The following is a 27,934-nucleotide window of genomic DNA, read 5'->3' on the forward strand; positions in this document are numbered from 1 at the left end:
TATTCATGTGCGAAAAACCCCGAACTGATTTACTTTTTCCAATATTTACCTGTTTTCGAAAATATTGGGCGGCGGATCCGTTAACCAACTTATTAAAAAAAAAGGCCTAATAGTACATAAAATAAGTCTTCAGAATCTTTTCATTTTAGTAGTTAGAATATATTGACAGCACGTTTCAATATATGGTCAGCAGTATTACTCTATTTCAATATCTTCTGTCACTTGTCAGCACTTTACTATGGGTATGATTAATCACCGGAAGATGTACGTGTCGGTTTAGAATCCTAGGTAACAATTTATTTTAAATAAATTTTCGAAAACATGAGAAAAATAATAAGCAGTGTTTGGGTGAAAATGAACTTGTCATGCCATATTGCATGCCTTGAACTCTTGCTTGTTGTCAATTCGTTTTCATACGGCATACTTTTGTTGTTTTTCTCTCTACAAAAGCGAAAGTAGCTTAAATATGTGGAGAAAATAACAATGAACGCCACGGACATATAAACCGTTTATATGTTCAATGTTCACATTGTGTAATGCATTGGAAAAAGGTTATAGATATAGAAAAGCATGAAACTAAAATGCAAAAAAAGAGAACAAGGAAACAGAAACGTGTAATCTAGAACGAAAACCTACAACCGTGACAAGTTAACGCTCTACCCTAAACATGTTCTAATTTTACTGACCCCGATGCATTTAAATCAGAATAAGGAAGTATTTACATCAGTTTTCACATGTAGTTTAACAATATATATAAGACAAAATAAGCAATGAAAATTCCGGTCTATATTTTTCATGTTATTGTTGCTACATTCTATTGGATGAAGGTAAAAATACTAAATGAGAAGAGTACAGTAAAATTTAATGACAGGTGTGTGTATATCTTTCAATTACAAACATAATAAAAGCTTAATATCAAGTATCAAGTTTACCATCTGCCAACATTTACTCATCTCAATCTCGTTGTATTCAAACAAAAGTTTCAAACTGAAAAAAGCTTAGGTTACATACTACAATTCTTGTAGAAGAAGTGTGGTAACGTCTATTCACCTAATTCAATATTGAATTCAGTAAAATATGACACATAAACATGCATTTATTGGACGCAGATAAAGATCCTTCTCATCTGATAGTCTTTATGTCAGATAAATATATTAAGTACAAATTGGTTGAATGTAACAATAAGTTAGAAAAGCAGCAAGAAATGAATACAAATACATACATTTATCTGAGCGAGTGCATAGCTCGTCTGTACATCTTACAGAGGGGCTCAGGTAAAATGTGAGTACATACGTGTAATGGATGTTCCATTAAAACATATGTTTTCCATGGAATTTCCTGTGATTTACGCAGTTTTCAAAAATCATCCACAGTCACTTCTGGAAAACAGTGCGGAAAACATATTGGCATTGTTGATATGTTGCGATATTACCCTGGAAATATGTCGAAACTAGATATGAAAAGTTTGGAATTAGAATATTTTTTGAATGCTTTACATCTTGTGTCTAGTTCCTTTAAATTTAAAGATGCACTATTACTCACCAAATAAGATTTACCACAATTATTACAATTGTTTAAATATACCAGAAAGGATGAATAAATGTCCAAAACAATGGTTCTTTTGAAGAATTACGAGTTTAATTTGAAATACATGTGCAGAAAACACGGTATTTCTACCTTGCGAGAGTATAACAGATAACTGTAATCCTTTAAGCATTCACCAATCATTTAATATTTTAAAGAGAAAAATGAGAAAAACCAATTTGATAATATGCACAGTTTCATTTTCAATCAAGTCAATGAACTTTGACAGAAAAATGGTTCAAAAATGGATAAATACTGAAAATAAAAAAGACTTAGTCAATGAAATCGATCCAAGAAATATTTTGAGTGGCCCCAAACTGTAATGCACCAGTCAATTGTAATCACGGCCCCCAGGTCCGGGGAATAGCCGGGACTTTGACTTTCGGTCCAGCCAACCCCGGGTAAAATCCCCGCCCTGCGGGGACTAACTGATGGTTAAACCCCGGCACCCCAGAAACTCTATATAAGGCTCAATCTCCGCCAAATTTGGCGCTATGACAAAAACACCGCGGCGGTCATCCGGCCCTGCGGGGCCACCAGGAAACTAAAAACACGGCCCTTTTCCCCGATATACCCCCCCCCCGGATCTGAAGGGGGGGCGTGGTTACAAATGACTGGTGCATAAGCGATAAGTGCCTGTCATAACATAAGTATAGGTAATGCATATTAATGAAGTTTAAATAAAATAAGCTAGATTCATAGCAGTAACTGATAATTCCTGAATATAATCATTGCTTTCATGTCGCTAGTTAATGGCTAGTATTAACATAATAAAATGAAACCCGATATTGGCTGAGGATGTTTACTGTTTAGACTAAATGTAGACGGTAAAGTAAGACATTCATCTTGGGTTTAAGTTTATACAATTTATGAATACATTTCACACAATGTAGCGCTAAATAGAAAAGGTACAAACACGTATGACTAACCTTACTATGTCGAAAAAAGATATCATACAAGTACATGTCATGGTGTTAAAATACGCCAGTTCACACAATAAAACGCAGAAAAAGAATATTCAATTGTTACATTCTTCAATGAATGTCGTTTTGTTTGTTAAGGATTTCCAATGATGATATTCGCCAAATTAACGCTAACCAAATACCAAATCAAGCTAGTATTCGATAAAATTGGTATTTATTATTCCGTCTTCTACGCACTTCTGGATCACGTGACAAAATGTTCATGTGTTTATGTTCAAATACTGACTGTTGCCTGGTTAACATACACTCCGAGTGGATTGTTTAATATTTTGAATAATTATGCAACCTTCAAAGGTTATTGATTGGTCATCAATTAGGGGTATCATGAAATCGAATAGACTCAATTGAATGTCAACTTTAGAACTTCTTTTTATAAATAATGAATAATGTACCAGTCAACTGTAACCACACCCCCAGGTCCGGAGGTATACAGGGGATAGCCGGGGAAATGGGCCGTGTTTTTACCTTCCAGGTAGCCCCGCAGTGCTGGGTGAATGCGGTGGTATTGTCTTCGCTCCAAAAATAGCGGGGAATCGGCCTTACCTAGGGTCCCTTGGTTTCGGGGGCATTTTGTGGAGATTTTACTAGCAGTCCGTCTCCGCAGGGCGGGGACCTTATCCGGGCTTGGCTGGACCGACGGTCAAAGTCTCCGTTATTCCCCGGACCTGGGGGTCGTGGTTACAATTGACTGGTACATAACATGCCGGACATTGAACAAAAATGAGTTACTTGCCTCCTTGAAAATGAGACATCGGTCAACCCCAAAAATAATTATTTAGCTGTATCGATAGTGCAATAAATTTGCTAAGTTTGGGACATGCAAAAATGAATTTGATAGTTTTCATTTTGCCAACATTTAAAAAAACACAAGCAGAATGACGCAGTGGAAGCGTGCTGGGCCCATAACCCAGAGGTCCGTGGATCGAATCTACGCTCTGCTAGTTATTTTTAGAAATTCGATAGCAGTTAGGAAATGACTTAGGATGTTTTCTGAATACCGCCCCTGATATTCTTGGAATAACGTAAAGGGTTAGGATCAGTTAGGGCAAGTGTTGGTTTTAAATTCCCTCAATCATTTAAATAATGCGAAAACATTTTCCATACAACTTCCACCGTTTCACTAGCCAAATGAATCAATTTTGAACTGATGTCTTCTTATACATGACTGAGCAGAGTGGCGCAGTTGGAGCATGCTGAGCCCATAACCCAGCGGTCCGTGGATCGAAACCACGCTCTGTTTGATTTTTTTATAGAAAATAGTTAGAAAATAGACGAAGAAATGTCAATACTACAACATATGAAGCATTTCACAATATGACCGAACGTTTTTGTTATATTCTAAATGCGTTCAAAAAATTAAACTTTTTGATATTGTTCACTGTTTTGAAAATTTAGCCCGCTCTCACTTCAAAATCAAACGTCAGCGCGCACAAGGTTGGAACATTTTTCCCGTCATTATGTACGTCATTATGTACACGAATTGAGGATTGCATGTATGCAAGAAAGAAAAAAAACCCACATATGATTGTGTTTCCGGTCCAGAATGGAAAATCTGACCCTCCGACATGCTGCATGAGCGGTAACCCGGCTTTACTCTCAACCGGCTTACTAGCGTGCCCTTGGACGGATTTTTCTGTCTGGACTGGAAACATGTGATTATATATTATTATAATTGAACTATGAATCCAAACTCAAATTCGCTAAATTTTGAATTTCAGTTCAAGGATTTTGTAAAGCAAAGTGAAGCATTTTTCCAATTTATGTCTCATTTTTCAAGTTTTTCTGTTTGAACTATGACATACCAAATATAAAATAGCTTGAATTGGGAAATCAGACCACCCTAGCCATATTTCATCCATATCTGAGGTTTAAACAATGACAAAAAACAAAAACACCCAGTCATTTTAGACTAATCAAGATGACCATTTACAATGTCTAATTTGACTGAATGTTGAAATACCTCTGTCCAAGCTAAAGCAAGCTAAAGCAAGCTTTCAGAATTATACACGATGCGAAATGTGAAAGAAAAAGCTATATGATGGAATTCCGCAATAAACCAGAAATTTCTTTTTTAACATTTACCAATGTTTGACAGAAAATACCCCAGCAACATTTGCAGGAAAAAGTACACGAACATGATATTGATAAAGAATATTTTGCAAAAAAATAAGTCAATAAAAAATACCCTATTTTGGGATGTTACCGTTAACCAAAAACAGATTGTTTGGCTATTTGAGGATCATAATTTTAATAAACATTATGTTTTATGAAATATGTGTCAGCTTCACTGATAACATGCGTTATTATAAGCAAACTTATTAGATAAAAGACTACTTTTGATCGAAAATCTATGCCCAGGTAATTTGGCAATGTACTTTCTATTCCAAATCTCTAGCAAGCTTTTTATATAAACCGACAGTTTAAAGTTCTGGATTGAAAACAAAAGAAGACAAGTTGAAGACTGATAGACATTTGTTAGGTCTCTTCAATACTCTGTTAAATTAAAACCATATTGATTTAAATCTAGGAAGTGGTCTTATATTCATAATGTTATTAAAAAGGATTGGATTCTTTGTAAGTCGCAAAAAACACAATGATGAGCAATTTTAAATCGTATGTTAAAACATGTAGGTTAAATGTTGTGACAACGTTGGCATTGGGACTTATATCATGTAGTTTTGTTTTTATCCCCAATTCACCAGTCTTTCGGTCCTTATCTGCTTGTTGCAAAAATATCTATTCATTTTCAATTCACACAAAGCTTCATTGCATATAGTACTTTAAAATGGAGATGGCTATGGATCAAGATCAGGACGACATTGTTCGCAGAGTGATTAGATTTCTGGCGTCACAACCGACAAATGTGATAGGATTTACAGATCTACATGCTAACTTCAAGTCGCTCATCGAGGAAAGGCAATTTGAAAATCTGCTTAGAAACTATGCCGATCAGTTTGAGATGTTTAAAGATGGACAATTATTTGTCCGTCTTGCTATCAAAGTTGAGGTATGTGAAATCCATTGTTTAGACCAGACCTGTCCGGGAAACATTTCGATCTGCAAAGGCTTACATATTTGTAAGAAGTATAGTTTATATGGAAACTGCATAAACAATCCTTGTATGTTTGGACATGACTTAAGAACTTCCCATAACATGGAAGTTCTGAGTCAAAACTTACTGGATCAGTTACCAGTGCCTCTTGTTGAAGATCTCCTTAAACGTCCCAACAAGAGAAAGGCAACCAAAATATGTGAGTATTACAACAGGGCGGGTGGATGCAGAAATGATGAAGCCGGAAAACCATGCCCATATCTGCATCTATGTAAGAACTACATAACACGGGAATGCATAACAGATAACTGCTAAAGAAGCCATTTCATCCATGAGAGTACAGTAAGGAATGTCTTGGAGGAGCATGGCATTAGTATGGGAAGAATACCAAAGAGGAATTTAGCAGAATTCAGAAAAATAATGCAGTCAAATGACGAGAATTACTCCGGAAGAGATGGACCTATTCCTGAATCGATGCTTGGAAGGTATGTACATTGGTTTTGGGAATCGGACAAAAGTTTACTATCGAATATCAATGATAAATTCCAATCAATTATCGATTAATCATCAATATTTTCATGCCTATACAAACACTTCATTCTATGAATTTTGGCTTCATTATTTTGAAATTATAACTACGAATTATATCTCAAACAAGTTTTTTAACCAGTTCGGACGTGTATGGGCATTACATAATGGACATGTTCGTAAACAAGCCATATAGCGCGAGTAACTTGAGAGTTATCACAATTCAATTGTATAAATTACGTTAGAAAGGTCTTGTCTGATCAATTACTTAAGAAACCTATGTCCAATCATCACTAGATTTGGTCAGATTGTGTTTGGCGTTATATTAATATCTTGGTCAGGTTCGATAACCAGCCATGTCGCTTAAGTCAGCCCAGAGTTATGATCCTTGAATTAGCAAAAAACTAAATTAACAGTATTCGCTCTCACAATTGGGCTTACGTACAAACAGTGATCACAAAACTTGGTGTCCTAAAAATGGAACGTTTTTTTTGCAACAGATTGCGCTCTTGTTAGCACTTCTATGAAAATCCAAGACCTGTCCGGGAAACATCTCGTTTTGCACAGGCTAACATATTTGTGGGTTATATATTTTATATGAAAACTGCAAATTCAGTCATTGTATTTTCGGTCATGACTTAACAGCTCGCAATAACATGGAAGTTCTGAGACAACACTAACTTGATCAGTTACCAATGTATCTTGTTTAAACAACAGAAACGCTGCCACCAAGATATGTGAGTCTTACAACAATGAGGGAGGATGCAGAAATGATGAAACCGGAAAACCATGCTTATATCTGCATCTATGTAAAAACTACATAACACGGGAATGTATGACAGAAAACTGCCAAAGAAGCCATTTCATCCATGAAAGTACAGTACGGAATGTCTTAGAGAAGCATGGCATCAGTATGGGAAGAATACCAAAGAAGAATTTAGCAGAATTCAGAAAAATAATGCAGTCAAATGACGGTAATTACTCCGGAAGAGATGGACCTATTCCTGAACCGATGTTTGGAAGGTATGTACATTGGTTTTGGGAATCGGACAAAAGTTTACTATCAAATATCAATGATAAATTCCAATCAATTATCGATTAATCGTCAATATTTTTCATGTCTATACTAACACTTCATTCTATGAATTTTGGCTTCATTATTTTGAAACTATAACTACAAATGCATTTTCTCACTTGAATAGTTTGAGGGAATTTATGTTTAAAAATTAAAGTAAAAACATAATATTTCTTAAAATACCCTCACTTAAATCGGGGATGATGGGGCGGGCAAACAGATTTGCTCTTTTCCGTCCGTTCGTGCATGCGTGCGTGAGTCAATGCGTGTGTGATTCCGTCTGAACTCGTGCCGCTCAAATTTCCAAAACCATTTTACCGAGAGTTATGAAACCTTAGGAGAATATTAATTGATTGATTAAGTTGTGCAACTGGGAAATTGTTTCCCGCTGCACTTAATAAAACCATGGTTATATTCATTGAATGATCACAAAATGGCATTTCTGGATTTTTGTCGCACAAAACTAAAACACTTTATTACTTAAAGTACTATAACTGTGAGGGAATGTTTATCGTGTGATAAAATTGCGTACCTGTGGTTTTGGTTGGTATTGCACATATAAGATCCTGAGTTATGGCACTTGAATAAGCAAAAATTGGCATTTTTGTACTGTTAAACTTGTGTCGTTATAACTTCAAAAAAAATTGTCATACACCCATGAGATCTTTTAAGAAGGTATTTGATGTTATTAAGATGTGGAGCACAAACGTTTGATGCAAATATATGGTTAATGAACAAGATAATTGCCCTTCCTTTTGTGACAAACGCGGCATATAGGGCTTCCTTGTCCTATGGACACATTTCTAGTTTTCTATATAATGTCTGACAAATAACTTAAGAAGCCTTTGTCCAATTATATTCAAATTATATCTCAATCAAGCTTTATAACCAGTCTGTACGTCTATGGGCAATATAACATGGACAAGTTCGTAAACAAACCATATGGCTCAAGTCACTCGAGAGTTATCACCCTTTGATTATAGAAATTCTATAAGAACGGTTTTGTCTGATCAATTACTTTAGAAGCCTGTGTCCAATCATCAACGAATTTGGTCAGATTGTGTTTGGGCAAAATATCAATATCTCGGTCAGAATCAATAACCAGCCATGTCGCTTTAGTCATCCCCAGAATTATGATCCTTGAATTTGTAAAAAAAATAAATAAATATTGTCCGCTCTCTCAATTCGGCTATCGTACAAGCAGTTATCATCAAACTTGGTGTCATAAAATAAAACGGAGGTACTTTGCAACAGATTGCGCTCTCGTTAGCACTTCTATGAAAAATGCAGACCTGTCCGGGAAACATCTCGCTCTGCACAGGATAACATATTTGTAGGTTTTATATTTGATATGTAAACTGCAAATTCAGTCAATTTGTTTGGTCATGAATGAACAACTTCCAACAACATGGAAGTTCTGAGACAACACTTACTGAATCAGCTACCAATGTCTCTTGTTGAACAACAGAAATGCTGCCACAAAGATATGTGAGTCTTACAACAAGAATGGGGGATGCAGAAATGATAAAACCGGAAAACCATGCCAATATCTGCATTTGTGTAAAAACTACATAACACGGGAATGTATAACAGAAAACTGCCAAAGAAGCCATTTCATCCATGAAAGTACAGTACGGAATGTCTTAGAGAAGCATGGCATCAGTATGGGAAAAATACCAAAGAAGAATTTAGCAGAATTCAGAAAAATAATGCAGTCAAATGACAGGAATTACTCCGGAAGAGATGGACCTATTCCTGAACCGATGTTTGGAAGGTATGTACATTGGTTTTGGGAATCGGACAAAAGTTTTCTATCGAATATCAATGATAAATTCCAATCAATGATCGATCAGTCATCAATATTTTTCATGTCTATACAAACACTTCATTCGATGAATTTTGGCTTCATTATTTTGAAGTTATAACTTCAAATTACAAATGCATTTTCTCATTTGACAGTTTGAGGGATTTTTATGTTTTAAAATTAAAGTAAAAAAATAATATTTCTTAAAATACCCTCACTAAAATCGGGGATGATGGGGCGGGCAAACAGATTTGCTCTTTTCCGTCCGTTCGTGCATGCGTGCGTGAGTCCATGCGTTTGTGATTCCGTCCGAACTCGTGCCGCTCAAATTTCCAAAACTATTTCACCGAGATTCATGAAACCTTAGGAGAATATTAATTGATTGATTAAGTTGTGCAACTGGGAAATTGTTTCCCGCTGCACTTAGTAAAACCATGGTTATATTCATTGAATGATCACAAAATGGCATTTCTGGATTTCTGTCGCACAAAACTAAAACACTTTATTACTTGAAGTAATGAAACCATGCGGGAATGTCAATCTTGTGATGATGTTGTGCACCTGTGGATTTGTTTGCTGTTGTACATAGAATATCCAGAGTTATGGCCCTTGAATAAGCAAAAATTGGCATTTTATGACAGTTGAACTTGTGTCGTTATAACTTTAAAAATGTTTGTCATACAATCAAGATATCTTTTAAGAAGGTATTTGATGTTGTTAAGTTGTGGAGCACAAACGTTTGATGCAAATATATGGTTAATGGACAAGATAATTGCCCTTCCTTTTGTGACAAACGCGGCGTATAGGACTTCCTTGTCCTATGGACACATTTCTAGTTTTCTCTATAATGTCTGACAAATAACTTAAGAAGCCTTTGTCCAAATATATTCAAATTATATCTCAATCAAGCTTTATAACCAGTCTGTACGTCTATGGGCAATATAACATGGACAAGTTCGTAAACAAACCATATGGCTCAAGTCACTCGAGAGTTATCACCCTTTGAGTATAGAAATTCTATAATAACGGTTTTGTCTGATCAATTACTTTAGAAGCCTGTGTCCTATCATCACTAGGTTTGGTCAGATTGTGTTTGGGCAAAATATCAATATCTCGGTCAGAATCGATAACCAGCCATGTCACTTTAGTCATCACCAGAGTTATGATCCTTGAATTTGTAAAAAACTAAATTAATATTGTCCGCTCTCTAAATTCGGCTAACGTACAAGCAGTTATCATCAAACTTGGTGTCATAAAATAAAACGGAGGTACTTTGCAACAGATTGCGCTCTTGTTAGCACTTATACGAAAAATGCAGACCTGTCTGGGAAACATCTCGTTCTGCACAGGCTAACATATTTGTAGGTTTTATATTTGATATGTAAACTGCAAATTCAGTCATTTTATTTTTGGTCATGAATGAACAACTTCCAACAACATGGAAGTTCTGAGACAACACCTACTGAATCAGCTACCAATGTCTCTTGTTGAACAACAGAAATGCTGCCACAAAGATATGTGAGTCTTACAACAAGAATTGGGGATGCAGAAATGATAAAACCGGAAAACCATGCCAATATCTGCATTTGTGTAAAAACTACATAACACGGGAATGTATGACAGAAAACTGCCAAAGAAGCCATTTCATCCATGAAAGTACAGTACGGAATGTCTTAGAGAAGCATGGCATCAGTATGGGAAAAATACCAAAGAAGAATTTAGCAGAATTCAGAAAAATAATGCAGTCAAATGACAGGAATTACTCCGGAAGAGATGGACCTATTCCTGAACCGATGTTTGGAAGGTATGTACATTGGTTTTGGGAATCGGACAAAAGTTTTCTATCGAATATCAATGATTAATTCCAATCAATTATCGATTAATCATCAATATTTTTCATGCCTATACAAACACTTCATTCTATGAATTTTGGCTTCATTATTTTGAAATTATAACAACAAATTACAAATGCATTTTATCACTTGACAGTTTGAGGGGACTTTATGTTTTAAAATTAAAGTGAAAAAAATAATATTTCTTAAAAAACCCTCACTAAAATCGGGGATGATGGGGCGGGCAAACAGATTTGCTCTTTTCCGTCCGTTCGTGCATGCGTGTGTGATTCCGCTCAAATTTCCAAAACTATTTCACCGAGAGTCATGATTCCTTAGGAAAATATTAATTGATTAATCAAGTTGTGCACCTGGGATATTGTTTCCCGCTGCAATTAGTAAAACCAGGGTTATGGTTCTTGAATGATCACGAAATGGCATTTCTGGATTTGTGTTGCACCAAACTCAAGCACTTTGATGATGTTGTAAGTTTTATATTTGATTATTATATTGAGGTCTTGTATGCACTTGCATGAAAGCCCTTCTATATAGAAGCTAAAATGCATACTATAAATTAACAAATAACAGAATTGCATCCAAGCAATAACTTTCTAGCTAGCATATTTCTCTTTTTCAACAGAGGCAGGCCACTTCCGGATACCCTGACAAGACCGATGTCAGGCATGACTATACAGGACAGGGGAGTTTGGCACACTTCCAGAAGACCCCCTTTGTCTCCTGCACAATTAGGCGGAGGTAGGAAATAGTTTTGTTTATATCAATTCATTTCTTGATAAATTTAGGCAAGTACCAAAGCAGTCAAGATATGGAAATATCTTTAGAAGTCATTATTGTCATGCAACATCTATCCATGTTCAGAACGCTAATAAGGTCATAAGAAAAAAAGTTACATAACTCTGGCAGGAGTACTGCACATTTGTGAACTGAGAAAGGCGTATGAGATGTAATATACGCTGAAACTTTGAATTGGAATGCAAATCCTTGAACACTATTCATAGATCTAGGGCAATTTTCAATAATCTACTTAATTCAGATTCAACTTAATTTTAAAACAGAAATTTAAGTGTTTTGATTGGACTGTAAAATTAATTTGCCGAAAGACTGAAGTATATGTTCTACTTTGATAATGGCCCCTGATTTATAACATCTGTCCCGTGTTCCTAAATTTTAGCAGAAGCAGTCGCGTCTTGCAGAAGAACCCAGAACCAAGGGATACCTTTTAATTTGATGAGGGCTAGTTCAAGTCTTGAAAGGTATGCTTAATTGGTATAATGGGCACGCCCTAGTTCTGTTGGCAGGTATGTCTAAGGGGGGGGGGTGGGTGTATCGTTTTCGGGTTTATGGGCACAACTAAGTCCTGTTGGCAGGTATGCCTAAGGAGTGTTGTGTATCTTTGACGGTATTATGGGCACGCCCAATTCCTGTTGGCACGTATGCCTTATGGGTGTTGTGTATCGTATAGGGGGTATGGAAACGCCCAGGTACTGTTGGCAGCTATACCTAAGGGTTATTGTGTATCGTAATCTGGCTTATTGTCACACCCAAGTCCTGTTGGCTGGTCTGCCTAAGAGGTGTTATGTTTCATATGCTAGTTTATGGGCAGGTTAACCTTAGGGTGGTTGTGTATGGTATGCCGGCTTATGAGCAGATATGCCTTAGGGTTGTTGTGTATCGTGTGCAGGTTTATGGGCAGATATGCCTAAGATTGGTTGTGTATCGTATGCCGGTTTATGGGCAGATATGCCTAAGGGTTGTTGTGTATCGTATGCCGGTTAATGTGCAGATATGCCTAAGGGTTGTTGTGTATCGTATGCCGGTTAATGGGCAGATATGCCTAAGGGTTGTTGTGTATCGTATGCAGTTTAATGGGCAGATATGCCTAAGGGTTGTTGTGTATCGTATGCAGGCTTATGGGCAGATATGCCTAAGGGTTGTTGTGTATCGTATGCAGGTTAATGGGCAGATATGCCTAAGGGTTGTTGTGTATCGTATGCTGGTTTATTGGCAGATATGCCTAAGGGTTGTTTTGTATCGTATGCTTGTTCATGGGCAGATATGCCTAAGGGTTGTTGTGTATTGTATGCAGGTTAATGGGCAGATATGCCTAAGGGTTGTTGTGTATCGTATGCCGGTTTATGGGCAGATATGCCTAAGGGTTGTTGTGTATCGTATGCTGGTTTATGGGCAGATATGCTTAAGGCTTGTTGTGTATCGTATGCAGGTTTATGGGCAGATATGCCTAAGATTGGTTGTGTATCGTATGCCGGATTATGGGCAGATATGCCTAAGGGTTGTTGTGTATCGTATGCCGGTTAATGGGCAGATATGCCCAAGGCTTGTTGTGTATCGTATGCAGGTTAATGGGCAGATATGCCTAAGGCTTGTAATGTATCGTATGCAGGTTTATGAGCAGATATGCCTAAGGGTTGTTGTGTATCGTATGCCGGTTAATGGGCAGATATGCCTAAGGATTGTTGTGTATCGTATGCTGGTTTATTGGCAGATATGCCTAAGGGTTGTTTTGTATCGTATGCTTGTTAATGGGCAGATATGCCTAAGGGTTGTTGTGTATTGTATGCAGGTTAATGGGCAGATATTCCTAAGGGTTGTTTTGTATCGTATGCTTGTTTATGGGCAGATATGCCTAAGGGTTGTTGTGTATTGTATGCAGGTTAATGGGCAGATATGCCTAAGGGTTTTTGTGTATCGTATGCCGGTTTATGGGCAGATATGCCTAAGGGTTGTTATGTATCGTATGCTGGTTTATGGGCAGATATGCTTAAGGCTTGTTGTGTATCGTATGCAGGTTTATGGGCAGATATGCCTAAGATTGGTTGTGTATCGTATGCCGGATTATGGGCAGATATGCCTAAGGGTTGTTGTGTATCGTATGCCGGTTAATGGGCAGATATGCCCAAGGCTTGTTGTGCATCGTATGCAGGTTAATGGGCAGATATGCCTAAGGCTTGTAATGTATCGTATGCAGGTTTTTGAGCAGATATGCCTAAGGGTTGTTGTGTATCGTATGCCGGTTAATGGGCAGATATCCCTAAGGATTGTTGTGTATCGTATGCTGGTTTATGGGCAGATATGCCTAAGGGTTGTTTTGTATCGTATGCTTGTTAATGGGCAGATATGCCTAAGGGTTGTTGTGTATTGTATGCAGGTTAATGGGCAGATATGCCTAGGGGTTATTGTGTATCGTATGCTGGTTTATGGGCAGGTATGCCTAATGTTTGTTGTGTATCATATGCAGGTTTATGGGCAGATATGCCTAAGGGTCGTTGTGTATTATATGCATGTTTATGGGCAGGTATGCCTAAGGGGTGTTGTGTATCGTATGCAGTTTATGGGCAGATATGCCTAAGGGTTGTTGTGTATCATATGCATGTTTATGGGCAGATATGCCTAAGGGTTGTTGTGTATAATATGCAGATTTATGGGCAGATATTCCTATGGGTTGTTGTGTATCGTATGCATGTTTATAGGCAGATATGCCTAAGGGTTGTTGTGTATCATATGCAGATTTATGGGCAGATATGCCTAAAGGGTGTTTTGTATCGTATGCAGGTTCATGGGCAGATATGCCTAATGGTTGTTGTGTATCGTATGCATGTTTATTGGCCGGTATGCCTTAGGGGTGGGGGTGTATCATGTAAGTGTTTATGGACAGGTATGCCTAAGGGGTGTTGTGTATCGTATTAGGTTTATGGGCAGGTATGTATAAGAGGTGTTGTGTATCGTATGCTAGTTTATGGGCAGGTATGTATTCCTTAGTGGTGTTGTGTATCGTATACGGGTTTATTGGCAGGTTTGACTAAGGGGTGTGGTGTATCGTAAACATATGTATGGGCAGGTATATCTAAAGAGTGTTGTGTTTCTTATGCTTGTTTATGGGCAGGTATGCCTTAAGGGGGTGTTTAACGTATGCTGGTGTATGGGCAGGTTAGCGTTAGGGGTGCTAGTGTCGTAAACAGGTTTATACGAAGGTATGCCTAAGGGGTATTGTTAGCGTTTGCAGGTTTATGAGCAGGTATGCTTAAGGGTTTTTGTGTATCTTAAAAAGTTTTATGGGCAGGTATACTTAAGGGATGGTGTGTATTGTATGCAGGTTTATGGGAGGTAAGCCTAATGGGTGTTGTGTATTGTATGCAGAATTATAGACAGGTATAACTAAGGGATGTTGTGTATGTTATACGGGTTTAAGGGTAGTTAGGCCTAAGGTGTGTTGTGTATTGTATGCTGCTTTATGGGCAGATATGCCTAACGGATGTTTTGTATGATTTACGGTTTTATGTGTAGGTATACCAGATTTATGGACAGGTTTGCCTAATGGGTGTTGTGTATCAAATAAGGGTTAATGGGTAGGTATGCCTAAGAGGGTTGTGCATTGTATAAGGGTTTATGAGTAGAAATGCCTTACTTGGCCTGTGTAACGTATGCAGGTTTATGGACATGTATGCCATAGGGGTGTTGTTTATCGTATGAGGGTGTATTGGAAGGTATGTTTAAGGGGTGTTGTATATCGTATGTAGGTATGAGCAGATATGTGGTAGCAATGTTATGTTCCGTATACATGTTTACGGGTAGGTATGCCTAATGGGTTTTGTGTATCTTATAGTTGTGTATGGACATGTTTGTATAAGGTGTGTTGTGTAAGGTATGCAGGTTTATGGGCTGGTATGCCTACGTGTTGCTGTGTATCGAATATGTGTCTTTGGGTAGGTTACCTCATGGGTGTTGTGTATCATATAAGGGTCTATGGTAGGTAGCCTAACGTGGTTGTGTATTTTACAAGGGTTTATGGGCAGGTATGCCTAAGGGATTGTTTATTGTATAAGGTTTTGTAGACAGGTATGTCTTAGGGGCGTTATGTATGGTATAAGGATTTAGAGGCAGGTATGCGATCCGATTTGTGTCAATGGGAACGCACAAGTCCTCTTTGATGGTCTGCTTAATGCGTGTTGTGTATCATTTACGAGTTTATGGGCACGCCCAAGTCATGTTGGCAGGTATGCATAAGGGGAGTTGTGTATCCTCTGCAGGTTTTGGGTCAGGTTTTCCTATGGAGTGTTGTGTATCGTACGTTTGCAGGTTTATGCGCAGGAATGCTTAAGGGGTGGTGTGTATCGTATGCAGGTTTAAGGGCAGGTTTGCCTAAGGGGTGTTGTGTACCATATGCAGCTTTAAGGGCAGGTATGCCTAAGGGGTGTTGTGTACCATATGCAGGTTTAAGGGCAGGTATGCATAAGGTGTGTTTTGTATCGTATGTAGGTCTATGGGCAGGTATGCCTTAAGGTTGCTGTGAAAGGAATAAAGGTTTATGGACAGGTAAAAGGGCATTGTGTATGGTATAGGGGTTTATGGAGAAGGTATGCCTTCGGGGTGTTGTGTATCGTATGGGCTTATGGGCAGGAAGTCATTAAGGACGTTGTGTATCGTGTACGGGCTTATGGGCATGCCCAATTTCTGCAGGCAGGTTTGCCTTTAGGGTGCAGTTTGTTTTATGTGAGTCATGAACACGCCCCAGTCATGTTGGCAATTATATATTTGTGGTGTTGTTTATCGTAAATTGGTTTATTGGCAGCCCAAGTCCTGTTTTCACGTAAGGATATGGGCTTGATATGTATCGTATACGGGTTTATTCGCATGGCCAAGTTCTGTGGGCAGGTATACCTATATACATGTTGTGTATCGTATACGGGTCTACGGGCACGCCCAAGTCCTTTTGGCCGGTATACCTATATACATATTGTTTATCGTATGTATATATATATATATATATACGGGTCTACGGGCACGCCCAAGTCCTTTTGGCAGGTATTTTTAGTTACACTGTTAGTAGCGGGGGGGGGGGGGGTATGTGATATACACCCCCAGTGGTTTCATACCATGCGAACCCCCCCACCCCAGCTACTAACAGTGTAACGAATATATCTCACCGAGTACCTTTAATAATAAGATTATATTAAGATATAAAGTATTTGTTATGAAAATATTCAGTGACGCTTAAATAGTGTCTCAAAATTATATTTTAAGAAATACAAAAAGTTTATGTAATCAAGTTTATTTGGAATTAATACAATAACAATGTAAATATAGTAATAACATTGTTTGACAGCATATATATTTTCTCAGTAAGGTTACATTAAATTATAAATGTACAAGAAAGATGTATCACAGTCAATAAATGTAATAATAAGAAAAACAACAACAGTTAACTGTTTTTAACACTTATTTTTTAATAATGTATTGAAGGTATCTCCTCAGCACATTTGCAGATTTCTTGTTGCATCGAAGCGTCTCTTCTGAATTTAATTTTAACCTTTTTGAGAGATTCGTCGCGTGTTGTGCTTGTAAACCGTTTTTTAGTCGCCATTTTGTAACCATTGACTCATGTAAACAGTCGGTTACACACAACAGATTGCTTGAATAAAATGGATATTCAATAACGTACAGTGAAAAGATAAGCCGAGAGAGAAGTTACAAATTTTTCGGCCGCCATTTTGTTATGTCTTTTGCGGAGTATGAAAGTTACAGGGGTAGTATGAATAATACTGGAAATTACACGGGGGCTATGGATTATACACGTCGTGCACGTGATCGTTCTAGGCCAATCGGATAGCGTCATTCATGTAGGAGGTGAGATTAAACCTATATACATTATGTGAATTGTATACGGGTCTACGGGCACGCCCAAGTCCTGAAGGCAGGTATGCCTACCGGATATTTTGTTTTGTATACGGGTTTTAGGGCAAGCCCAAGTTTCATTGGCAGTAACGCCAATGGGATATTAGGTATCGTATAAGGTTCTATGGGCAGCCGGAAGCCTATTGACAGTTATACATATGGGGTTTTGTGTGTCGTATACGGGTTTTATGGGCAGGCCCAAGTCCTCTTGGCAGTAATGCCAATGGTGAGTTGTGTATTGTATAAAGATCCATGGGCAGGTATGTCTAACGGATATTGTGTATCGTATATGAGTTTATGGGCAGAGTAAGAACTCGTTCTTATGAGTTGTTGATTCTGAATTTACTTTCGAACTTGAAATTTTCTCTTTTAAGGATCATGTGTTATTCTCTATTGTATTTATTTAAGAGGTTATAATTGTTCTAGCCAAAGTTAGAAAACATGAATTTGACATATTTAGATTAAAAAGAAAACATTGATACAACGTTGCATTCAGAAAAATATCATAACGGCCAAATATTTGAAAATTTGAGACTCCGAGTTCTTATTCATGTTATCATAAAAAGTAGTCTTATATTTATTGTTTTTATTCATTTAACCATGAAAATGACATGAATGAAATGCCAATGGTTTTTCTTTCCCCATAAGGGTATCAGAAACTGCGGCAGACAACATCCTTAACAAGAAGATATGTATTTACAATTTGAAGGTGAGTGTTAACCTGTTTGTCTGATTATGGAAGGGAAGAATTGAGTTGAGTTATTGCAATAGCAATGGTGTTAACGCTGGCGTTGTGCAAACACTTTAACCTATGTCATAATTGAAAATATAAAATAATTTAACTCAATTCTTAATGCAGATGGCGTACCAACGACATTATGTACGTGTGTTGTGAGGCCCATAACTCTGGCTTTGACAATTCAAAAAATCACCCACAGACTGATGTCTGTAAATTAAAGAAAGAAAACAGTTTGAAGCTGATTTCCTGGTCTTGTCGATAGTGTTGATGTCCTAGTTTGGTGGTACAAAAGGCTTAATGCTGGTCATTGCTTCGAAAACCTTCAAGAATTTGACATGAATTTGCATTAAAAGTGCAGGGGGCTGTCAGTTATATGGCCATTCACACTGGGCACGTTAGTTAAAACAGTGATAGAACATTATTGCCAAAAACAATAAAAAGGGGGTTAGGTCATTTGACTGGGCCCTGTTCCTAGGGCTGTGTTTAAAAAGTAACTTTGATTAAACATTTAATTGAGGAAATTGCCTTTTTTCTAATTTGAAATGTAAAAGAATTAACGATGTTTGTACACCAACAATATGAAAATAAGCAAGAAAATAGTCCATTCGGAACTCCTCGGCCATTTTTTTCAAAAACAACCTCGGATGTATGCACGTACATCAGTTGAAGTAGTTCGTAAAATTTTGAATTATATCATAAATTAAATGTAGTGTTTTAGAGTTGTATTTATTGATCTAAGTCGAAATTGATTGCCATTGAATTGTATTATTGCAAACATAATTAAGAATCCCATGAGTTAAGTCACAAAGTTTAACTGCTAAATAAAATCTACTTGCAGCGGACTTAAACGTACCACTTTTCGAGTATGTAAACCGTCCAAATACATCCGAGGTTGTTTTCGATAAAATGGCCGAGGAGTTCCGAATGGAAAAAAGTCCAGATAAAGGTTGCATATAAATGAATTTAATGAACAGTAGAGGTTATTTTAAATAATTTTGATGAGAACATTATCACTTTAAGAAAAATCAATACACTGAGATTCGATTTTATTAATGCGATCCGTAGTTTGCACAATCCAACTTAGCTAAACCCTTGTTAACACATCTATATCTAATCTAATACGTTTCATCAATGCGCCTTGCATGTTAATGTTGAGTTTTATTGATTTCTTGTTTTGCAGAGTCGATGCTCGTACTTTGCGCAGTGTTTTAATTACCACTGTGAATTACTGTACCAGTGGTTCTACCGGTTTGATGACAGTTCTAACTGGAAGACAGTCGAACCCCAGGAAAACATGCGTATGGAACTGCACTACAGCGATCCAGCCAACGTTGAATACTGTCTGTTTATTGAGTATGTTTGTGTATTAAGTTTGACAAAGCTGTCGTTCTGTCAATTTAATGGAAGATTTTTAAAGAATTAAAACATGTTAATTGTCAAACTGAAACTGTTCTGTAGCAGTAAGAAATTGTCTGATCGTTTTATTATCTAGAGATTTTCATAAGAAGAAAAGTCTATGTATTGTGTATTAATTCGAGAAAACCATTGATATTCAATCTACAAATCATTTATTTAATATACATATATTTGCAACAACACTTTTGACAGTGATATTCTCGTCCACAGCGTCATATTTTGTGTCACATGGCATTTCTGATCAATTACTTTTCTTCCGATAATCGTTAAAGAATATTTAAACTTGGTATATTGGTCGTGGTCATGTCATGTCTTGTATATATGTATATATTGGTCAGTTGATTCAAGGTAATTGTAAGATTTACCAGTAGAAAAATTGTGATGGGCGTTCCCGACATGTGACATATTAGGTTTTCGAAATTCTAATCTTAATACTACTCTATCTTATAATAATTGTTCTCCACCATAGAGATGTGTCGGTGCAACTGAAGTTCAAGACCATGAAAGCAGAGGGTGAAGGCAAGCACCTGACATTCCATCGGGTGTCAACAGAGTCGTCGGCAATTTTGGATTCACACCCCCTTGCAACAAGCTGGCAGTGGTTTTGGATGGCAGAGAGTGGGGAATGGAAGAAATATGGTGATGTAAGTGTCATAGTAAACCTTTATGTTTAATGTTTTATAGCGTTTTAGTGAAAGAGTTATGGAATGGTGCTGCTGTCTATCCTTTTTTGGCAGCACCCTTCTGCCCTTAAAGCTGCACTATCACAGATTGAACGTTTTGACAACTTTTTTTTATTTTTTGTCTTGGAAGAGCAAATATTTGCGGTAATATCCGCAAACCAATAATATAAGGTTGTTGACAAAGAAAAACAGATCTTAGATTTTCATATTTTCGTTAAAAAAAAAATGTTTTATGGTTTAAACCGTTACTAACGGTTTAAGAAAAAATGCATACAACATCAATTTTTGGACTTAAATATAAAAATCTGCGATCTAATTTTTTGTCACTTGTATCACTCGGTTCAATGGATTTTCACAACAATTAGCTCGTTCCAAGACAAAAAAATAAAAAAAAAAGTTGTCGAAACGTTCAATCTGTGAGAGTGCAGCTTTAATTCAGCATGTGAACCTTTCTGCCTTTACATAATTAATTGCTTAAATTAATTTAATATTTATTTTGTTTTGATTAAAGCTATGAATATAAATGCATACAAACATTACATATTTGGCAGTTGAAACTTAATATTACTTCAATAAAAAACACAACTCCTAACGTTTTCTGTCAAATTCTTAATGTTCAAGTTTTCACAGGCCAAAACAATGTGCCTCTCCTGTAGAGTCCTAATTCGAAATAAATCTCTTAAATTTGCAAAAACTTTCACAAACTGAAAATGTGTAAATATGTTTTGAACTTTTATGTATATAAACTATTGGTCGCATAAAATTGTAACGGTAAACATATTGTTGGCTCCTTATGATATCATTTCCATACATACCATATTTCTGGTGGCAATTCCAGGGAATTTGGACATTTTTTTCAGAACTCCAGTGGGTTTTGACATAAGACCAGGAGCCGTTTCCAAAACATTTTTTTTACCTTTCGACTTTTTTTAACAACAAATATTTTTAATTCATTTTATTTTCATTACATCTGTTCATTTGCATTTATCACTTTTACTTTTTTCTTGCTTATTTGTAGTGTAAAAACATTTTTGTTTTCTTTAAAATCAGCTTAGAAAAAAAACGCATTTTTACTGAGTTGACAATTTTCATTAACATGCTTTATGAATACGGCCCCAGAGGATTTTTTCCATCAACATTGATAACTTTCGCGCTAGCATTAGTTAACTTTTTTGACGTCAATAATATTTTATTTATACTTCGTAGATTAATTTCAATCCGATTCAGACTAAGTACTCAGAGTGCGTCTGATTTGGAGATCAATATCAAAACATTATTGGATAAATAAAACCAGTCCGTCGGTGCATATTAAGATGCAAAAGGGTACTATTTTCAGCAAAATGACGTTTTTATGTCAAATTTGATCCGGCCCAAAAGCCATTTGAACCTTCCATTTCGGCCGGTTCGTATTAAGTACCCACATTCTATATAGTTAACTTATATTTTAATGATACACTATGGAGAGTATTTATCATATACTGAAGTACAAATATAATGCACTTACAGAACAAAATAGTTCATGGGTTCCCTCTTGGTATTTCATAGTATCGACACGTAAAGTCTGGGGAAGCTCCTGGGTTTTAAGCGTTTTAAGAGCTCAGGTTCATTGCTTTTCAAATGATGTCACAGAAAATGGTTCTGTGAAACCATATAAAGTAATCAACTTTGGCGAGCTGACATTAAGTTTAAAATCCAATACAGAAACCTTATATCAAATCAGTCAAAATATAAAAAGGACTTACAGTAGGGATATAAACATAAGAATTCACCGAGAAACATTCAATATTTTTTTCAGGATGCAGATGGACATCGTTCCACAATCTCGAGCGAGGACCTAGAACAAGCTTACATCTCAAACCCTGATGGTCAGCTAAAGTTTAGTACTCAAGAGCATGAGTATAAACTAGACTTTGCAAAAATGGTGCAGTGTAACCTTCACCACAAGACGGAGCGAGAAGTATCAAGACGACCAAAGTTCGTATCAAAAGATGAGTTAGAAAGACGCAAGAAACAGTAAGTCTGTTTTGTCCAATTTGCCAATATAATCAATGTTATCACTTATTAAAAAACTCTTCTGATAGTGCCTGATCTTTACCTTTTCGATTAGTATTTTTTCTATTATAAACAATCATCAAAACAACAAAGTATATTTATCATGCCTATATGTATAACACTTCAAACTTATTGTATACAGTATAAACTATATTGATTGTCCATGCCAGACCAGTAATACAGAAACCTGCAGGATCTGCAACATCAGGGTTTGTTCCTGTCGCTCCGCCTCACTGGAATCTGAGAAAGACCGATGAACTGTTGAACCATTGCGAGCTCGTTCCGGTAAGGATTGTTTTTTATGTAAAAATGTATTGAACAAGATACTAAAGACATTTGTATTTTTTTTTCCTTTTACGATTTTAACGTTCCCATTTAACTTATTTCTATATAAAAATTGGGTTGGGTGTGAATTGCTTCTGCATGAATATATATATATATATATATATATATATATATATATATATATATATATATATATATATATATAAAGCAGAACAAATACAGTTTAATAATTGGGTTAAACAGTAAATGTTTTGAAAAGTTGCTTTATTCTTCTATTATTAAAAAACTCATTCGGAGAAATGCATTTATTTTTCAAATGATTTGAAGCACTATCAACACATTACATATTATATGGTATATACTATTTATCGGTTTAGTTCTATTTTCAATAAAACAGTAGGTCTTGTAAATACAATAGGTTATATGATTTAAAACAATGTTTACAATAGTGTATTTTTTTATCAATTGTGTCACCTACAACAATATATCTTATATTTTTAATTACTTTCTGCATTTCCATTCTTTTCAAAATATCTTGTAAAGCATTCAACATATTTGTCAATTAAACTGGATGTTTAATGCAGAAGTGTTCGTAATCTTCATTACAATCATTACATAAAGGACATTCCTTCAACTTCCATGTAAATAAATTCAAATGTATTATTTAAAATGTCGCATTTGATAAAAAGACAACATAAGCTTTCAGAGCTATTTTACCTGTAACATTTTAACACCTTTGGTGTGACGCTGCTGAGAATTGAACACCCTCCTGCGGGTGAAATTCTTGTGTTAACTTCGTGAGATTAATCATATTAGAATTAAAATTAATCACATATTTAAATGTCTCTGTTTTCAGCTGGATGAGCGGAATCCCAGTATGAAAACGGAGTACAATAAGATTGAAAGCATGTTTTTTGAGACCATGTCTAGCACGACGGAGACTATTTTGTCGATCTCCAGGGTGGAAAATGGTGACCTTTGGTATAGCTATCTTAGGTAATGACGAGTAAGATATTGTTTTTCCACTTTTTATACGCTTTGTTTGATAAAAAAACGGGAAATATTATAGTTCTACCAGCGGCATACGGGCGGGCGGGCGTTTTCTCGCTCGGCGTCCAGTATGTTGTCCGCTCAATAACTTTAGAAGCCTTTGCTCAATCGTCACCAAATTTAATCATATATATTGGCCTATTATCTTAAACGATAACCAGCAATATTGTCAAAGGTACTCGAGTGTTATCGCCCTTAAATTATTGAAGAAACTCATTTTTTTTTGTCCGTTCAATAACATTTGAAGCCTTTGTCTAATCATCCGCAAATGTTGTCAGAATGTGAATGAGCATAGTTTGATAACCATGTATATCGCTCTAGTCACTCAAGAGTTATTGCCCTTTAATTATAAAAAAACTTAATGTTGGCTTGTCCTCTCAATAACTTTAGAAGCCCGTGACAAATCATCACAAAATTTGGTCTGAATATGTGCGGGCATAATGTCTGTTATAAGTTCGATTACAAGCTAAATCGTTCAAGTCACTCGAGAGTTACCTCAAATTAGTCTTGTTGTGGCGACCTTACCTAAAACTCAAGGTTATAACAATACCATTTAAGGCTGTGATTTTTAACCGCATCGATACTTTTCAATAGTAAAAAACACACTGATGCGTTGAGTGTTTTATATGCAATATAAACACAGTTTATATCTTTAAACATCCATTTTACAACACAAACTAAATGAACCCTTGCTTAGTAAATCGTTAACATCTTTAGTAAATACTGTTTAGTCTAACCAATATGCCAAATTATACACCCATTATTTATACTTTGCCGCAATGAACATCACAAATAAATCATGCTAACGACTCCGACGGAGCATTTGCAAGAGTCAATTTAGGTGGGAAATAAAATTTTGGCGGAAAGGTTTTAACGGAGCAATAAATAATTAATGAACCCATTGAACGGCACAACACCTTTAATAAAAAATATTTAACATAATACACTTAATGTGTCAAATTCATAAATAGCGTTATTCGCAACACTTGTCCGATCAATAACTTTAGAAGCCTTTGTCCAACCATCAATAAATTCGATTAAAATGTTTATTGGAATAATATCTTGGACAAGTTAACCGGTCATATAGCTTGAGTCACGCAAGAGTAATCGCCCTTTTATTATAGAATAAAACTTTCATTGCCCAATCTATTGTCCAATCTATGAATTTAGAAGCCTTTTTTCCAATAATTACTTAATTTAGTCAGAATGTTTATGGGCAGAATATCTTGGTCAGGTTCGATAACCAGCCATGTCGCTAAATAGTTATGACCCTTAAATTAGGAGAACTGTCTTTACAGTGTCCGCTCCCTAAATTATGCTAAACATACAACCACTTTTCTTCAAACTTGGTGTCCTTGAATTAGGACGGGCGTATTTTGTGACAGTTGGCGGTCTTTTTAAAAATTGTGGAATGACCTGTATAATAATCACTATGGTGCTTTGTTTCGGCATGCATAGCCCTATGTGAGAGTACCACAAGTACCACTAATTAAGTAAGTTTCTGAATCAAAATAGATGTAGGTGGCACTCTCTGCTTATGTTAAAAGTATTTAAAAATGTGTTGAGGAAGAATATATAAATATTTCACCAATAAACATATTGCAAACATGCTTTTTTGACCATGAAACATTGAAAATTCAGTCATTTTACTTTCAATTGAGTAGAATTAAAGAACACAATTACAAACTGCCTTAACTTTATTTGTTATGTAATTTTAGTCATTTTATACACCAATTTTAGTGACCAGCAAGCAGTACCCTTTCAAAATAGACCACAATTACATGTGGTCACCTGGCATCAAAATTTAAAATTATTTCGAGTGCCTGGATGAAATGACAAGTTTGCACCCATTGTCGATTATGTTAGTTAGCACATGATCTTGTTGCAATTTGAAAATATACGTATACTGAGACATGTTCCGCCGCCGTTGCTTTATTTATTTAAATGATTTCCCATTACTGCAGCTAATAAAGTATGTTCAAACCTGACCAACTTATTATGTTATTTTAGTAGAACTACATATATTGTGAAAATCGTCATGCTCTACTATTTATACCTGCCGCAGTCATCAAAAAAGATCATGGCAGCATGCCCAAAATGTATACATTTAGGGTTGTAGGCTATATAACTTTTTATATAACTATATAAACTATATAACTGTTTTAGTAAGAAGGCCAAACTGAAGAAAAGGAACAAGGGCGTAGATGTAGAGGAGAGACAACTCTTCCACGGTACCAGGAATGACACCGTAGAGGCCATCTACAGACAAGGGTTTGACTTCAGGTTGAGTGGAACTGCTTCAGGTAGAAAATCATATAGTAGAAGTTTGCATGCTTTTTACATTGCTAAAACTTGTCATATTTTAACATGAACGAAAATTGCCGTGCTTTAAACATTGACAAAACATGTCATACCGTCCAAATTGATAAAAAAGTCATGCTTTTTCCATTGACATTAATTGTCATGCATTTAAAACAAACATAAACTGTCATGCTTTTAACATTGGCATAAGTTGTGATGCATTAAACATTGACAACAATTGCCATATAGCATGCTAAAACATTTGTCAAAATTGTACGGTTAAAAGATGGCCATGCTTTGAATATGTTTCGTACTTGAAACGTTGGTTAATACTTTTGTACATAAACTATTGGTCAAACTTTGCCATTCTTAATAAAATTTGTAAGAATTGCCATGCTCAGAAATTGGTCAGAAATATTAAGCTAGACGCATTGGTCAAAATTTGTATTTTTTGAAGCAATGGTGCAAATTTGTCATTCTTGAAGCATTCGTTGAAGTTCTCATGCTTGAAGTATTTGTCAAAGTTGGCATTCTTATAATTGTCATGCCGAAAAGATTTTTTAAATCTGTCGTGCTAGAAGGATGGTTCAAAGGTTGACATGCTTGAAAGATTCGTGCATGCTGTCATGTTGGATAGATATGTAACAATTCTGATTTTAGAACATTGGTTACAATTCTGACGCTTGAAGCATTGACCAAAATTGCTATAGAATCGTCAAATACTTCCATGCATGAAACATAAGTTATAATTATTGACCAATATTTCCATTCTTGAAACAGGTTTTGTTTATTAGCCCCCTTGAAACCTTTAAAAATTGAAGGTTGACTTTTGGTCTGTTGCACTCATAACTTGCATTATTGGTATGTTTTGAAGAACACTTTATAAGTGCTTATTATATTATCCATACACTTGCAGGTACAGCTTATGGAAAAGGCAGCTACTTTGCAACCACTGCCAAATACTCAAACTGCTACACAGACAGACAGAAGGAGACAATGGTGATGTTCATTGCTAAGGTGCTAGTGGGAGATTACACAAAGGGAAATGAATCATACACCAGACCCCCACAGAAAGACCCCCTTGATCTGTCGAGTCCTTTGTACGACTCTTGCGTTGATAATGTTATAGTTCCAAAGATTTTTGTTATCTTTGAACTCGGTCAGGTGTACCCAGAATACTTGATAAAATACAAGTCTGATTTCTCCCCGTAGTTTTTGTGCTATACTTCAAGATGAAATATATAATTTCATCGATTCCAAAGCATCTTTCGAATTTAACCTAAGGAATGAAAATATCACTTTTAAGCACTACTTTTTGAAAATCCATTGTAGTAACTTTCCTTAGATCAAAACTAACACATCACTTTAAAACCAGAAATTGTTGCCAATAATTTGATGTTTATTAAAGGTTGCTTAAATTTAAATAAAGTTTTTTGGAAAAATGACCTTTTATTAGAAAAATTGTAATCCTATTCTTCAAACGTTTTATTGAACTTTAAAGCTGAATGTTCGAACATTTGCTTTCGTACAAAACAAATTACAGACGAAAACAACTGCTCGAACATTTGTTATGTTATAAAAATATATTATCTATCACATGTATTCAAACTGTTTGACTTTGTAATTCGAACTTCCCTTAAGATTAACACAATATTCACTGATGATTTTTATTCCCCCACGCCTCAAAATTTTTCACCAACCTAGCGTGGTCTTCACTCTTTATCAGTAAAACGACCCGCCTTCAAGCAAATTAGACTGGTATCTGACAGTGAATGAATACTCATCTATCATGTAACAAACTCTAAATAAGAAAAATGTTTTAAATCCAATGATAATCCG

General features: G+C 36.0%; 1 protein-coding gene across 1 annotated transcript; it reads left to right on the forward strand.

Annotated features, from left to right (window-relative positions):
• The first annotated feature begins 270 nt into the window (after positions 1–270).
• Positions 271–27,555, forward strand: LOC128246495 (protein mono-ADP-ribosyltransferase PARP12-like). Its single transcript, XM_052964721.1, has 15 exons — positions 271–288; positions 5,329–6,104; positions 6,865–7,170; positions 8,691–8,996; positions 10,525–10,830; positions 11,499–11,614; positions 12,051–12,132; positions 18,218–18,278; positions 19,489–19,661; positions 20,194–20,368; positions 22,203–22,420; positions 22,630–22,744; positions 23,601–23,740; positions 25,961–26,097; positions 27,012–27,555. Exons 2-15 carry the CDS (start codon positions 5,995–5,997, stop codon positions 27,305–27,307), a joined length of 2,541 nt encoding a protein of 846 aa, XP_052820681.1. The 5' UTR covers positions 271–288; positions 5,329–5,994; the 3' UTR covers positions 27,308–27,555.
• Positions 27,556–27,934: the final 379 nt, after the last annotated feature.

This window comes from Mya arenaria, chromosome 9 (assembly GCF_026914265.1).
Source record: "Mya arenaria isolate MELC-2E11 chromosome 9, ASM2691426v1".
NCBI classification, from domain to species: domain Eukaryota; kingdom Metazoa; phylum Mollusca; class Bivalvia; order Myida; family Myidae; genus Mya; species Mya arenaria.